Source organism: Sarcophilus harrisii, chromosome 2 (genome assembly GCF_902635505.1).
Source record: "Sarcophilus harrisii chromosome 2, mSarHar1.11, whole genome shotgun sequence".
Lineage (NCBI taxonomy): Eukaryota > Metazoa > Chordata > Mammalia > Dasyuromorphia > Dasyuridae > Sarcophilus > Sarcophilus harrisii.
Genome location: NC_045427.1, coordinates 416109817 through 416124512, shown reverse-complemented (window position 1 = coordinate 416124512; position 14696 = coordinate 416109817). Strand labels below are relative to the sequence as shown.

At 33.9% G+C, this 14696-nt stretch overlaps 1 protein-coding gene across 5 annotated transcripts in view; it reads right to left on the bottom strand.

The window, feature by feature from the left end:
- The window catches only part of FAF2 (Fas associated factor family member 2), a 78236-nt gene that overhangs the window by 30904 nt on the left and 32636 nt on the right, over positions 1 to 14696 (bottom strand). For all 5 annotated transcript variants that reach the window (XM_031953724.1, XM_003756865.4, XM_031953723.1 and 2 more), the window contains 4 exons: positions 5606 to 5682; positions 3057 to 3195; positions 2277 to 2362; positions 2088 to 2179 (listed from right to left, as the gene is read on the bottom strand). In XM_031953724.1, the coding sequence (XP_031809584.1) occupies positions 2088 to 2179; positions 2277 to 2362; positions 3057 to 3195; positions 5606 to 5682 (394 nt within the window). The remainder of the gene's footprint in view (positions 1 to 2087; positions 2180 to 2276; positions 2363 to 3056; positions 3196 to 5605; positions 5683 to 14696) is intronic.

Genomic DNA, 14696 nt, shown 5'->3' with positions numbered 1-14696 from the left:
AACAGCTTGCTCAGGATAATCACCACCACTTGTGTAACAGTTTTTGCTTTCATTAGGCTTTACTATAATTCCAAACAAGCTTTTACTGGCCTTTACTATAATATAATTCCAAAACAATGTCTCAGTGACAATAAGCAAAGTGTCATACATATAGCAGGTGCTTAATAAATGGCTGCTCGATGAAAGAATGAGAAAAAAAATTATTCCATCCATCCATTCATTTTAGCCTGTATCATTAACAATAGATAAAGATGTGACCTTTGAAATCTATAGGACAATGAAATTTTCCAACTACCAAATGTTTTATTTCATGGGAAACTGTGTTATCAGCACCTTTAAGAACAGTCAATTTTTCATTCTCTTTAAACAAAAAGGAAACTATTTCCTTGGCACCAGTATGTGTAGAAGTCAGCAAACATTAACAAAACTGGCCTGACTAACTAGTAGAAAAACTGTACTGAATATCAAATACTACGAAAAAGCCATAAAATTATTCTACGGCACCATGATTTAATGTACATCCTAATGTCATCTTAGTTTGAAATGCCAAAAGCACAACTTCTGGAAATGTATTTTTGATAAATAGCATTAGCAGAGATAAGAGGATTCACAAAACTATTTACTGAGAACCACTTTGTAGAACACAATCTGGGTCTTCCTAATTTATATAAGCCAATCACATGACATTTTAGAAGAGCCAGAAAAGAATTGTCTTTTCTTAAGTTCAATAACAGATACATAAATTACAGGTATCAGAGGAGGTAGATGGACCTATACAATCAATATTATCAATACTTCCTCTTGTCAAATAATATAGTGCTATAATTTTATTGCTTAAGATTATTTTCCTCTTCATACGGTTTTACTAAAAAAACAAAACAAAACTGGAATTTATATTGAAAAATGGCTTGATGCCTCTTAACTCTGCTGTTGCTGCTTGTGTTACTGCTGTTGCTGCTTGTTTTAACATAAAGTATGATGCTATGCAATATAATAGATCTTTATCATTTCATAGATCTCTTATGCCTTCAACTATTGCATCGAAGTACAGGTAACTGACTATTCCTTCTATAGAAACACTGCAGCAATCCCAACTTTTCAAGGATTACAATAAAGAAAAACAGGTGGTTGGTTTGTCATTCTAAATAAGTTTTCTAACTTCTGTTTCTCTACTACTAAGTCTTTTCCTTGCTATTGTCAGAATATCTGCTGATTTTCACTTTTTCTTTTATCTTTTCTGCTTTATAAATTTACTTTTCTATATTCTGTTACTTTTCCCATACTTCTCAAGTTTTCTGTGAACAACAAAAGCTATTGTACTTTTCTTCACTGACAAGGTGATCAATCAGCTTTAGAATACTGAATATAAACTTTGGCTCTTCTCAATTAGAATTTTGTTGTTGGATGCTCAGGGGCTGCTTTGCCCCAAAGAAGTGCAATAAATCTCTGAACAGCCAAGATTTTATTGTAATAAGAATTTTACCTGTATTTGTTCATTTGGTTTAAAAGGAAAACATTTTATGGATTGACTTAGTGACATTGTTTCTTATTTAGTTCTTAAGAAATCCAGCTTTGTTCTTCTAGACCTTCTGAAGTCACACCAGAAGCAACCATAGAATTTGTTAAGTAATAAAAAACAAGAATTAAGAAATCAGAAAATAAGAAAACTAGATTATAAAGATTACATTAAATGCACTCTTGTAGACCAAGTAATAGGAGGAAGTGTCTGAAAGTAACTTAATTTTTCTTCAACTCTTTAAACCTTAAAATGAGTTGTAAGAAGACGTCAAACTAAAAAGTCCCTGTTGTTAAGTATCCCTAGTGAACATGACCCTTCCTCAAGGTATTCAGGGTACTGCAAAACACAATAATATGCTGTTAGAATAACTGGTGAAGATGCTATAGTTCATTAAGACTAAAGACAACAGGTTAATAGTTATAATTTTATGAAGGGGAAACAAAAACAAAAAAAGTTTCACCAAATAATAATAGGCAAAGGAAGGAATAATAATAGGAAGACACCTACTAAGTTCAATGAATCAACTGAGGCAAAGCAACACTGAGACAAAGCAACAGGCACAACTTACCCCTGTATCCTTCAGGTTTGTTTGTGGAACATGCCCAAAAAAGCATCCTATTGTTTATGAGCGAAACGACATCAGGTGAACAAAGAGTATTGCTGTTGGGAGGAAGACACAAATATGAAGATAATATATTGACTAGAAAAATAAACTAAGGGAACAGAAAACAGGCAAGAAAGAAATCTTTTTACTTACCGACAAAAATCATCGGAATCTTGATGATCATCACCATGAAGATAGACCAATAGAAATCGAAGTTCTCGCTTAGCATCATTTAGTGCCTTTATGAAATAGAGAGAAAAAACTATTACAAATGGCACAGTAACATGAATCCTTAAACAAAGTTTACAGGAAATATGAACATGGCAGTAAAACTAGGAAATTTTTTTAAAAACGACTTTTAGAATGGGTGATCTACCTTCATAACCCTTAAAAACAAAAACCACACCTCTACTTCTTAAGTTTTGCTGCATCCTGAATTCCTCAATGAGAAAAGCCAATAAAAAGTTTAAAAATTGCATCAAGAACACAAAAGCAAAAAGAAAATAATAGAATTTTGAAAAAATCCAATCAATAAACACCTACTGTTTGCCAGGCAGTACCTACTAAAGAGAAAGGCAAAAACAGTCCCTGCCCTCTAGAAGTCCACATTCTAATTCAGGGAAGGGTGGGGTGGGAAGGGGAATGGGTGAGGAAAGATAACAAACAAGCAACTAAATAAAATGTATTTGTGTATGCTTATTCAACTAGGGCGTATGATCACATATCTACAATGTATTGGGAACCTAGATTTCTTAAATATTCACATTAAGTAATTAAGGGATACCTAGAGTGTGTGATATAAACCACACTGAAAGTGAACCATGAATTTTGCAATGAAGAAACACAAAATAAACAAAAGGAAGGCTCTTTGGCTTTTCTCTGAGGATAGATTCATATCAACAAAATAGCTTCTATATTATCTCTGACACTGACCTGGCTATATGTTCCCTGGTAGAAGACAGGATGTGTCCTCCCATATTTCTCTTCAAATATGTGCATAAATGAAACGATGTCCCCAACAGGGTCAGTTACCCGACTTCGAGGGTCAGGACGTATAAAACGAAGCGCAAACCTAGGGAAGGACATATGTCACATGGTACCTATTTACTAAACTTTGTATAATATAGACAGCGTAAGCAAAAGACATTACCAACCAGTCCACACAGAGTCATTCAACAGGACCTAGAACTATAATAACTGTCTGTTAATAAGTGTAATTTTTGGATCACAAATTTTAACACTGGTCTGATTAGACCCTATGTGCCTTTGCACTGAAAAATCTGGAATCCCAAAGGTGAATACAGTAGTGGTGGTAGTTGATAAGACAGTTTACAAGAACTGGTAAGAAAAAGGAAGAAGAGACATAAAATAAAGCAGTATTAGAATGGGAGAACAACAAAAAAAAGTGCTTATTTCTATTTACTTCATTCTTCCTTTTCTTCTGGTCTCTAAAAAGATTTCAGCATGTACACATGCATAGCCTATATGAATAAAGGTATATACATATTATCCAATACAGTCAAATGACTGATTTGAATTTCAAATAGTGGCAACTTTCAATAGCGGTTTTCAATTACTCCTTAGTTTTACTCCTAAGAGGAGCAGAAAAACTGTCTTTGACAGAACAGAGTGGAAGAGGAAATAACGAGAGGGATTCATGATATAGACAACTATTCACTGACATTTATTCCCTTAACATCAATCCTAGGAACTGTTGAATGTGAGTTCATCATCTCCGCTTTAGAGCAGAAGCAACGTAGGCCAAGAAAAGTGAAGTCATCTGCTCCCTTTAAGGGGGCACAGGTGGTGAGTCACAAAGTTAAAATTCAGCCCCAGTCATTTGACTCCAAATATAGGTTGTTTTTCATTGAACCACAATGTTTTGGTGGTAGTTTCTTTCTAAAAGATCAGATTCTATAAGCTATGTGTGCCCACAACTTCTTTCTAAACTTCAACAGACCCTTTTCAATGCAAAAGCTGAGACACATCAATGCATCAGGGATGGAGAAAACTCAGTTATGTCATATAAAATCCAAAATTGTTTGGATAATTAATATTAAAATTGGTGACATTCAGAAGCAGAATATGTGAGTGATAAAACTTTTCCTAAAAATGAATATAGTTAACTCAGTCTTCTTGACCACTTGTCAAAGAGGCTGAAAAGCAATTTCTGTTTAGTGATGGGACAGACCACAGTCCCTTCTGCCTCAGAGTCTATGATAAATAGGTTAAATTACACATTTCTAATCAATTAAAAAGTGATGGGACTTGCTATCTTCCTGGTGAGGAAAAAAAATTACCTCAAACAAAAATGGCAGCAAGCAAATTTGAAAACATCACCATCAAGGGAGATAAAGAGTGAAGCCAAAAAGCATACATGTCAAAGTCAAAGTCAAAAAGACAAGGCTCTAATCTCGGCAGAGCCCCTCGCTTAGTTCATGTGACCCCGAATAAGGAAATTCCTCTCTTTGTGGCACCAGGTTTCTTATCTATAGAAGGAGCTAAATGAGCTGACATTTCCTGGTCAAGCTTAGACAATATGTATACTGTGACTTACTGATTGATGGGCTATGCTATCTTCAACCTCCGAGAGTCATCCTTAGCTTCCTTTACTACTCTGTTCAGATAGACCACCTGTACTTTAGTTTCCCCTAAAGCTGTGTTTTCATGATATGACTGAAGATACAGGTGACAGATATAAGAAGTAGCTCAGGGAGTATAGTGGTATATAGGAAGAGAGCAACAGAATCATCATCTGAGTTAAGTGAATATAAGCTAGATGAGCTGCTGGAGTGGTCTGGGGGCAAAACAAGAGAAAAGTAGGAAAAAGTACAAAAATGGAAGGGCAACTGAAGAATATTAAAAAAGGCTGGGTGCAATGAAGAGTAATTTAGGCAACAGAAGGAAATGGGGAGATGCAGATGAATCTAGCAGTTCTTTAAAATATATATATATATATATATATATATATATATATCACTTTAAAAAATTTCTCTAATAATATGATTATACACAAGCACCATAAAATATTTTTGCATATTGTTAAGAATGCCTGAATATCTTCTTCCCAGGTTATTTATACCTTCTAAATCCAATTCTCCTTGAGCAACAAGAAAACTGTTCGGTTCTGCACACATATATTATATCCAAGATCCACTGCAATCTATTTAACATGTATAGGACTGCTTGCCATCTTTGGGGAGAGGGCGGAGGGAGGGAGGGGAAAAATCGGAAGTGAGCGCAAGGGATAATGTTGTAAAAAACTACCCTGGCATAGGTTCTGTCAAAAAGTTATTAAAAAAAAAAAAAAAAAAAAAAAAGAATGGCTGAATAAAACACTGAATTATATGACACTCAAAATGTAAAAATTCTATAGTTAACATTTACTATGTACAATCTGTATATATTATATTTAATATACTTATATAAACTACTTATATAAATCTCAAATTCTACCACAGTAGTAAAATGTAAATACTCACCTAAATATATCAAGTATTGTGTAATAGGTAAATCGGAATGGAAGCATAATCAAGTAATAACCCCATCCTAGTAATCCCTGGAATAAAAAAAAAATTTTTTTGAAAAATAAATATACACTAAATTAAAAAAAAAAAAACCAACTTAAAAAAATTAACTTCATAAGTTCAAGATGGAGGAGGTAAGACCAGACAGTAGATTATGTGAAAAAGATTTAGGGTTTCAGTGAACTAAATATGAGCTAAGTACGAATCAACAGAACAAATATTTTGTATTTGTACTTTATTTGTCAAAGATTGTAGACAGGATTGGCTGTAGACTCAAATGCATGTCCCATCCTGATCATGTGATCCTAGTTGGGCAAATCATCAAAACTCTTAAGACTAAATTGTATAACGCTTGCAGATCTTCACTAGTAGACAGTTTTCTTACCAAGAGTTTCCTAAATCAAGGAAATCACAGGTCTGGACCAGAACCCCCTATATATTTATATATAAGTTTTAAGTTCCTTGAGGATTAGGGCACTTTAATTTCCTCTTTTGTACTGGCAATGAAAAGTGAAAGCAATGGGATATTCTCCTGGATTCTTGCAGAAAGTGGAATGTCTAACCCTGAAAAAAGATTTACTTTAATATTCTAACATAGGAAGGTCAAATAATTGCCTTCAAGTGTGGTGATATGAAGAAGATGAACTGGACTGGTCCTGAATGGCTCTAGGAAACAGAACTAGTAAAAATAAGCTTACTATGTGGAAAAACGTTCAAATGCTTAGAGTAGAAAGGACTGCCCTAAAACACAGTGTTCTCTTCTGTGCCAAAGATTTGCAAGCAAAGAAAGCTAGATGACCACCTGCTGAATATAGTGTAAGAAAAGTTTATTACTTAAGAAAGACGGACTAGATCACTTGATGAGGAGTCTTCCAATTCTATGATTCTGGGAGACCATCTCCTAACCTTCAGAATAAAAATGTTGACCCAATACAGTATTTCTACTTATTCTCTTACAATATTTTTAATACATGGCCACATTGATCCCAGTATTCTCCCTGTTCCATTTCTTTTTTCCTCTAGTATTTTTGCCCTTGAATGTCCTTTCTATTGTTGAAATTGCACGTATATACCTTTTCTTTCAGATCCCTCTCCCTCTCACCCCCCTAAATTAAATAAATTTTAGGCCTACATCAATAGAAGATTGAAGATGAGGGAAGTAGGAGTCCTATTGTTTTCTCTACCCTGGTTAGATGCCACCTAGAATTTTTTTTTATATTTATTTTTTTATTACAGCTTTTTATTGATAGAACATATGCATGAGTAATTTTTCAACAGTGACCCTTACAAACACTTCTGTTTCAACTTTTCCTTCCCTCCACCTTCTTCCCTGGATGCCACCTAGAATTTTAAGAGGAGTATTAACAAACCAGAATTTATCTAAATAGCTATGAGGGCAAGATAATTTTACATATATCATACGATGAATAGTTGAAAGAACAAGCATGATGATAATAAAACAGAACCTCAGAGATAATCTAGCCTCACTTTTATTTTAAACATGAATCCATTTAAACATGTGCAAACTAGTGGTCATCTAACATCAAACAGCATGTTATGGATTAGTCAAAAGACTTTGAATCAAATCCTAATTCTATTTACTATCTTTCTGCCACTAAGAAATTCACTTAAATACTGACTCTTCTGTAAAATAAGGTGATTGTAACTTTATTATCTCTACTGTCCCTTGCAGTTCTGTATCTCACAGTAAATTATAACAACCTTCAGTTATGGGGAAACTCGACTTCTTGTGGCAACCCATTACATTTAGAAATATTCCAAGAGAAGGAACTGGAAACTGAGTGGATGCCCATCAATTGAAGAATGGCTGAATAAGTTTTGGTACATAAATGTTATGGAATATTATTGTTCTATAAGAAACAATCAGCAAGATGATTTTAAAAAGGCCTGGAGAGATTTACATGAACTGATGTTAAGTGAAAGGAGCAGAACCAAGAGAACATTGTGCAATTCTGATGGATGTGGCTCTTTTCAACAATGATAGGATTGAGGCTAGTTCCAATGATCTTGTGATGAAGAGAGCCATCTACACCCAAAGAGAGGACTGTGGGAACTGAGAGTGGATCACAACATAACATTTTCATTCTTTTTGTTGTTTGCTTGAATTTTGTTTTCTTTCTCATTTTTTTCTTTTTTGATCTGATTTTTCTTGTGTAGCAAGATACTTGTATAAATATGTATACATATATTGGATTTAACATATTTTTTAACATGCTTAACAAATATTAATTAGATTACTTGCCATCTAGGGGAGGGAAATGGTGGAAAGAGAAGGAAAATTTGGAGCACAAGATTTTGAAAGGGTCAATGTTGAAAAATTATCCATGCATATGTTTTGAAAATAAGCTGTGATTTAAAAAAAAAAAAAAGTATGCCAAGAGTAGAACAAAGGTCTGCACACAATGTTTATCAATTTAATGAAGGTCTTTGATAGCCAGTCATGAGGGCTTGTGGCAAATTTTAGCAAAATATGTTTGCCTCAAGATGTTCATCAGTATTGTACTCTAGTTTCAAGACAGTATGTTTGCCCAGGATTCTGGATAATGAACTTTCTCAGTTATCAATGGAGTGAAGCAGGGCTGTGTATTTCCTTCAATGCTTTTGAGCATGAAGTTTTTTTCAGCAAGGTTGGATGCCTTCAATGAGAACAAAAATTGCACCAAAATCAGTTACCACATTGACAGTAAATTATTCAACTTTAAAAGACTACAAATCTAAAGTTAGTGCATGACTTTTTTTTTTTGCAAATGACTGTGCACTCAATGCACTCTGGTGAAGCTGATAGACAACAAAGTATGAATTAATTTTCTGCGGCTTGTGCTAATTATGGCCCAGAAATTAACACCAAGAAAATAGATTCTCCACCAACCAGCACCACACCCTCCTCCACACATATTACACAAATGGAACCATCAGTCACAGCATAGGAGCAATTTTGAATAATATAAGTTCACTTACATGCCAATGTACTTTTTGGGGATGTACACACAGATGATGAGGTTGACACGCATACATTTGCAAGTGCTAGCTCAATGTTTGGGAAGCTCCAAAAGAAAAAAAGTGTGGGGAAAAAGAGGTATCAGATTGCTTACCAAACTAAAGGTTTACAGAGCCATTGTACTGACCTCATTGTTGTATGCCTATGAAACTTGGACAATATAGCAATGCCATGCCAGGAAAATGAATCATTTCCATCTGTATTTTCTTAGGAAATTTCTGAGATCAGCTGGCAAAATAAGCTGGCACTGAAGTCCTTTCTCGAGCTAAATGGCCAAGCATTCAGATTCCACAGAGAGAACAAATCAGATGGGCTGACCACAATTTTCAAATGCCTAAAGTAAATCTGCCTTAAACCCTATTTTACAGTAAACTCCCACAAGATAAATGTTCACATAAAGATCAAAAGAAGTGATACAAAGAAGTTTATCTAAAGGACTTTGTAATCAATCATGACACATGGAAGACACTAGCTCAGAAACTTCCAGCATTTGGTGTGCCTTCATCAAAAAAAAAGGCGCTATACTCTGAGAAAAGCAGAATTACAGTGGCTCAAAAGAAATGAGAGATGCGCAAATTTAGAAACATCTCCACTCCAAATGTTCATATGGACTATTTGTGCCCAACCTGTGGCAGAGTATTCCCTTTAGAATCTGGTTTGATCAGCTAGAGGTGAACACACTGTACTCTGACCCCAACATAGCAGTGTCATTTTTGTCCTCTTCAAGAACAAAGGACAACCAACCAATTTTATCTTGAGTGAAAATGTGTTTTTCTTTCATTTCCATTAACTATCCTTTTTAATGGCTCTCTTCATCACAAGATCTATTAACTATTCTTTTAACATTTAACTATCCTAGTTAGAAGAATTGAACAAGTCTAGGCCCTATTCCTTATTGTCTAAGAATCATGTAAAATCACTTTCAGAAGAGATCATTCAAACTACCAATTCTTGTTTTGTGTCATGGATATCCTCTAACCATTTGGTAAATCCTATAGATACCTTATCAGAATGGCTTTAATTGCATAAAATGAAATTCATAGGATTAAAAAAGAAACCAATTATAGTGAAACAGTTGTTTGGTTTTTTTTTTTTTTTTTAATTTTTAATTCCCAGGTTAAGAACTTTTAATCTATGCCCAGATTAACACAAGGGGAAACAATATACTTAAATAGCCCCATTTTAGAAAAAGAAACTGAACAAGTCATCAATGAATTCCCTAAGAAAAAATTTCCAGGGTCAGATGGATTTACAAGTGAATTCTGTCAAACATTTAATTCCTAAACTATATGAACTATATGGAAAAATAGGTGGGGTACTACCAAATTCCTTTTATGACACAGATATGATGCTGATACCTAAGCCAGGAAGGACCAAAATGGAGAAAGAAAATTATAGACCAATTTCCCTAATAATTATTGATGCAAAAATCTTAAATGAAATATTAGCAAAGAGATTATGGCAACTCATTAGCAGGAAAATACACTATGATCAAGTGGGATTTATACCAGGAATATAGGGATGGTGCATTATCAGGAAAATTATCAGCATAATTAACCATATCAATAAAAAGCCATCAGAAATCATATGATTATCTCAATAGATGCAGAAAAAGCATTTGGCAAAATAACAATACCCATTTCTAATAAAAACACTAGAGAACATAAGAATAAATGGAAATTTTCCTTAAAATGATCTAAAACCAACAATATGCATTTCATGTAATGGGGATAAGGTTAGAAGCTTTCCCTATAAGGTCAGAGGTGAAATAAGGTTGCCCATTATCACCACTATTACTATTATTCAACATTTCCTAAAAATTTCCTAGCAATGAAAAGAAATCAAAGGAATTAGATAATGAGGAAATAAAATTATCACACTTTGCAGATAATATGATGGTATATTCCGAGAATTCTAGAGAATTAACTAAAAAACTACTAGATACACCAACTTTATTAAAATTGCAGGATATAAAATAAACTCACATAAATCATCGGCATTTCTATATGTTACCAATAAAGCCCGTAGCATGAGATAGAAAGAGAAATTCTATTTAAAACAGCTAAAGACAATGAAAAATATTTGGGAGTCTACCTGCCAAGACAAAGCCGGGAACCTTATGAAAACAATTACAAAACACTTTTCATGCAAAAAAAGTTAGTTTAAAAAAAAAAAGTTAGTTTTAAACAACTGGAAGAACATCAATTACTCGGAGGCTGCCCAAGCCAATGGAATAAAAATGATAATTCTACCTAAATTAATCTACTTATTCAGTGCCATACTATCAAGGTGCCAAAAAATTATTCTATAGAACTATAAAAAATAATAACAAAATTGATTTGGAAAAACAAAATGTCAAGAATATCAAGAGAATTAATGACTGGGGGGGAGGGAGAAAAAAAGCCATACCAGACCTAAAACTGTATTATAAAGTAGTGATGATCAAAATCATTGGTACTGGCTAAAGTGGATCAGGGGAATAGGTAAGTTCACAAGACACAATAGTCAATGACTACAGTAATCTAGTGTTTTATAAATCCTAAAACTCCAGCTTCTGAGACAAGAATTCACTATTTGACAAAAAATTGCTGGGAAAATTAGAAAATTTAGACATTTACCAACATCTAACACCATATACGAAGATAGGATCAACATGGATTCATGATTGACACATAAAAGGTGATACTAGGCATATCTAGGCATAAAGGCAGATCTAGAGAGCAAGAGATAGTCTACCTGTCAAATTTGTGGAGAGGAATTTATGGCCAAAGAAGAACTAGAGAACATTATGAAACACAAAATTCATAATTTTTATTCCATTAAATTAAAAAGTTTTTGCACAAACAAAACCAATGCATCTAAGAATAGAAGGGAAACAGGAATCTGGTTTAAAAAAAAAAAAGTTTACAGTGTTTCTGATAAAGGCCTCATTTCTAAAATATAGAGAAGTCAAATATATACGAATACAAATCATCCCCCAAATAATAAATGATCAAAGGATATGAAGGATATGAATAGATAATTTTCAGACAAAGAAATTAAAGCCATTTCTAACCAGATGTAAAAATGCTCTAGATTATTGATTAGAAAAATGCCAATTAAGACAATACTGGGGTATCATTTCACATTTCTGAGATGGCTAAGATAACAGGAAAAAATAATGATAAATGTGGGAAAACGAACACTGATACGTTGTTGGTGGAGTTGTGATCCAACTATTCTGGAGATCAATTTGGAACTATGCCCAAGAGGCTATAAAACTGCATATTCTTTGATCTAGCAGTGTCACAACAAGGTCCGTATCCCGAAAAGAGCATAAAAGAAGGGAAGGGCTCACATGTACAAAAATGTTTGTAGCAGTCAAGGAACAGGAGTGTATATTCATCAATTGGGGAATAGCTGAATAAATTATGGCATGTGAATAGAAAGGAATATTATTGTTCTATAAGAAATGATATACAGGCTGATTTCAGAAAAGCCTGGATTCACATTTACTGATACCAAGTGAAGTGAGCAGAACCAGAGAACATTATACATAGCAACCACAAAACTATGTAATAATCAACTGTGATGGACTTGGCTCTTTTCAACAATGTGGTGATTCAAGGCAATTCCAATAGACTTGGGATGGAAATGTCTGCATCCAGAGAGAATTATGGAGACTGAATATGGATCAAAACATAGTATTTTCACTTTTTGCTTTTTTCTTTCTCAAGTTTTTCCCCTCCTGTGGTCTAAGTTTTCTTACAAAACATGACAAATATGAAAATGTTTAAAAGAACTGTACATATTTAACCTCTATCAGAATATTTGCTTTCTTAGGGAAGGAGAAAAATTTGGAACATCAAGTCTTACAAAAATGAATGTAGAAAACTGTCTTTACATGTATTTGGAAAATACAACTCCATTGAAAAATAATAAAAAAAAGAACATCTAATCTAGACCAAGAAAAGATTGCCTCCCAAATATCCGAAGTGCTATCTTGTGATGGGATAAAATTTAGGACTGATAGGTAAAAAGTTTCAAGGAGACAAATTTTAGCACAATATGAGGAAGAACTTCTTGAAAATTAAAATTATCCAAAGAATAGAATATACCAGGTAGTGTGTTTTGTGTCTTAAGATCCTTCTAATTCTTGGAGCTTCTAGAATGAATATTAGAATTGTAGAGATTGAATGGATCTTTTAGAGGCCTATAAGACATCCCCAATAAATGATGATAAAGATTTCATGTAGAGACTTCTAATGAGAGGAATCATCTACTTACTAAGGTAATCCATTTCATTTTGGGACAGCTCTAATTGTAACACGTTTTTGTTACAGTTAGCAAGTATCTAACTGCTTTATGGGGCCAAGAAAAATAAATCTAATTCCTCTTTCACATGGGAGCTCTTAAAATATTTCATTTTCTTTTATTTAGTTATGCCATATATATAAAATAGTTAAATTAAGTTAGCAACATAAGCATTATTATAGTTAGCACATGTAGATAAAATGAAAAAGAGTAATGCAGACCACCTCTCAGATTGGCTAAGATGACAGAAAAAGATAATGACAAATATTGGAGGGCATGTGGGAAAACTGGGACACTAATACATTTGTTGGTGAAACAGTGAACGAATCCAACCAGCCTGGAGAGCAATTTGGAACTATGTTCAAAAAGTTATTAAACTGTGCATACCCTTTGACCCAGCAGTGTTTCTACTGAGTTTATATCCCAAAGAGATATTAAAGGAGGGAAAGGGACCCATATGTGCAAAAATGTTTGTGGAAGCCCTTTTTGTAGTGGCAAGAAACTGGAAACTGAGTGGGCGCCCACAGTTGGGGAATGGCTGAATAAATTATGGTATATGAATGTTATGGAATATTATTGTTCTATAATAAATGATCAGCAGGATGATTTCAGAGAGGCCTGGAGAGACTTACATGAACTAATGCCGAGTGAAATGAGCAGAACCAGGAGATCATTATACACGGCAACAAGAAGACTATATGACAATCAATTCTGATGGACATGGCTCTCTTCAAAAATGAGATTATTCAAACCAGTTTCAATTGTTGAGTAATGAAGAGAGCCATCCACACCCACAGAGAAGACTATGGGAAATAAGTGTGGACTACAACACAGCATTTTCACTCTTTCTGTTATTGTTTGCTTGTATTTTCTGTTTTCCTTCTCAGGTTTTTTTCTTTCTTTCTAGATCCGATTTTCTTGTGCAGCAAAATAACTGTATAAATATATTGTATACAATGTATACATATATTGGATTTAACATATATTTTAACATATTTAACATGTATTGGACTACCTGTCATCTAGGGGTGGGGGTAGGGGTAAAGAGGGAATAATTTGGAACAGAAGGCTTTACAAGGGTCAATGTTGAAAAATTACCCATCCGTATGTTTTGTAAATAAAAAGCTCTAAAAGGGTAGTTTAGATCTATTTTTTGTTTGTTATGAAAGCCCAGTTTCCACAAAAACTGTAGCTTTGTTTCAATATTACTGTGCTACACAAAGACTCTAGGACTTCCTATTTTGCCAACCTCAAGTACCAAAAAGTTACTACAAGGAAACTCAGTTTTCACATTCATATTTCAAAGCACTGGCAGATCAGTCCAGAAAGGGGAAAAATAGAATTGTAAATTATATATTCTCTACCGTCCTGATTTGAATCCCATGCTTAAAATCCTTGTCACTGCTTTCCAGTTGTTCCCCAAGAAAAACTGTTGTTAGGGACAAAGACCCTAAAACCATAAGCTCAAAACTCTAGCAAGCAGTTAACTTCATCTTAAAGAGACCAAAAAACAAACAAACAAACAAACAAAAAAAACCACCCACCAAGAACTAAAGCTACAGGGTTCAGATAAGTAATTAAATGTTAATAATAATTTATGAGATCAGACATCTGGGGATGGAAGGGAACCTTTTGAGCCTCTTAGATCAACTTCCACATTTTAGAGCGTAAGAACATTTTAAAAGCATTTTTTTTCACAAGTCGCTGAACTATTTTTTTTTTCTGGTCCAACCC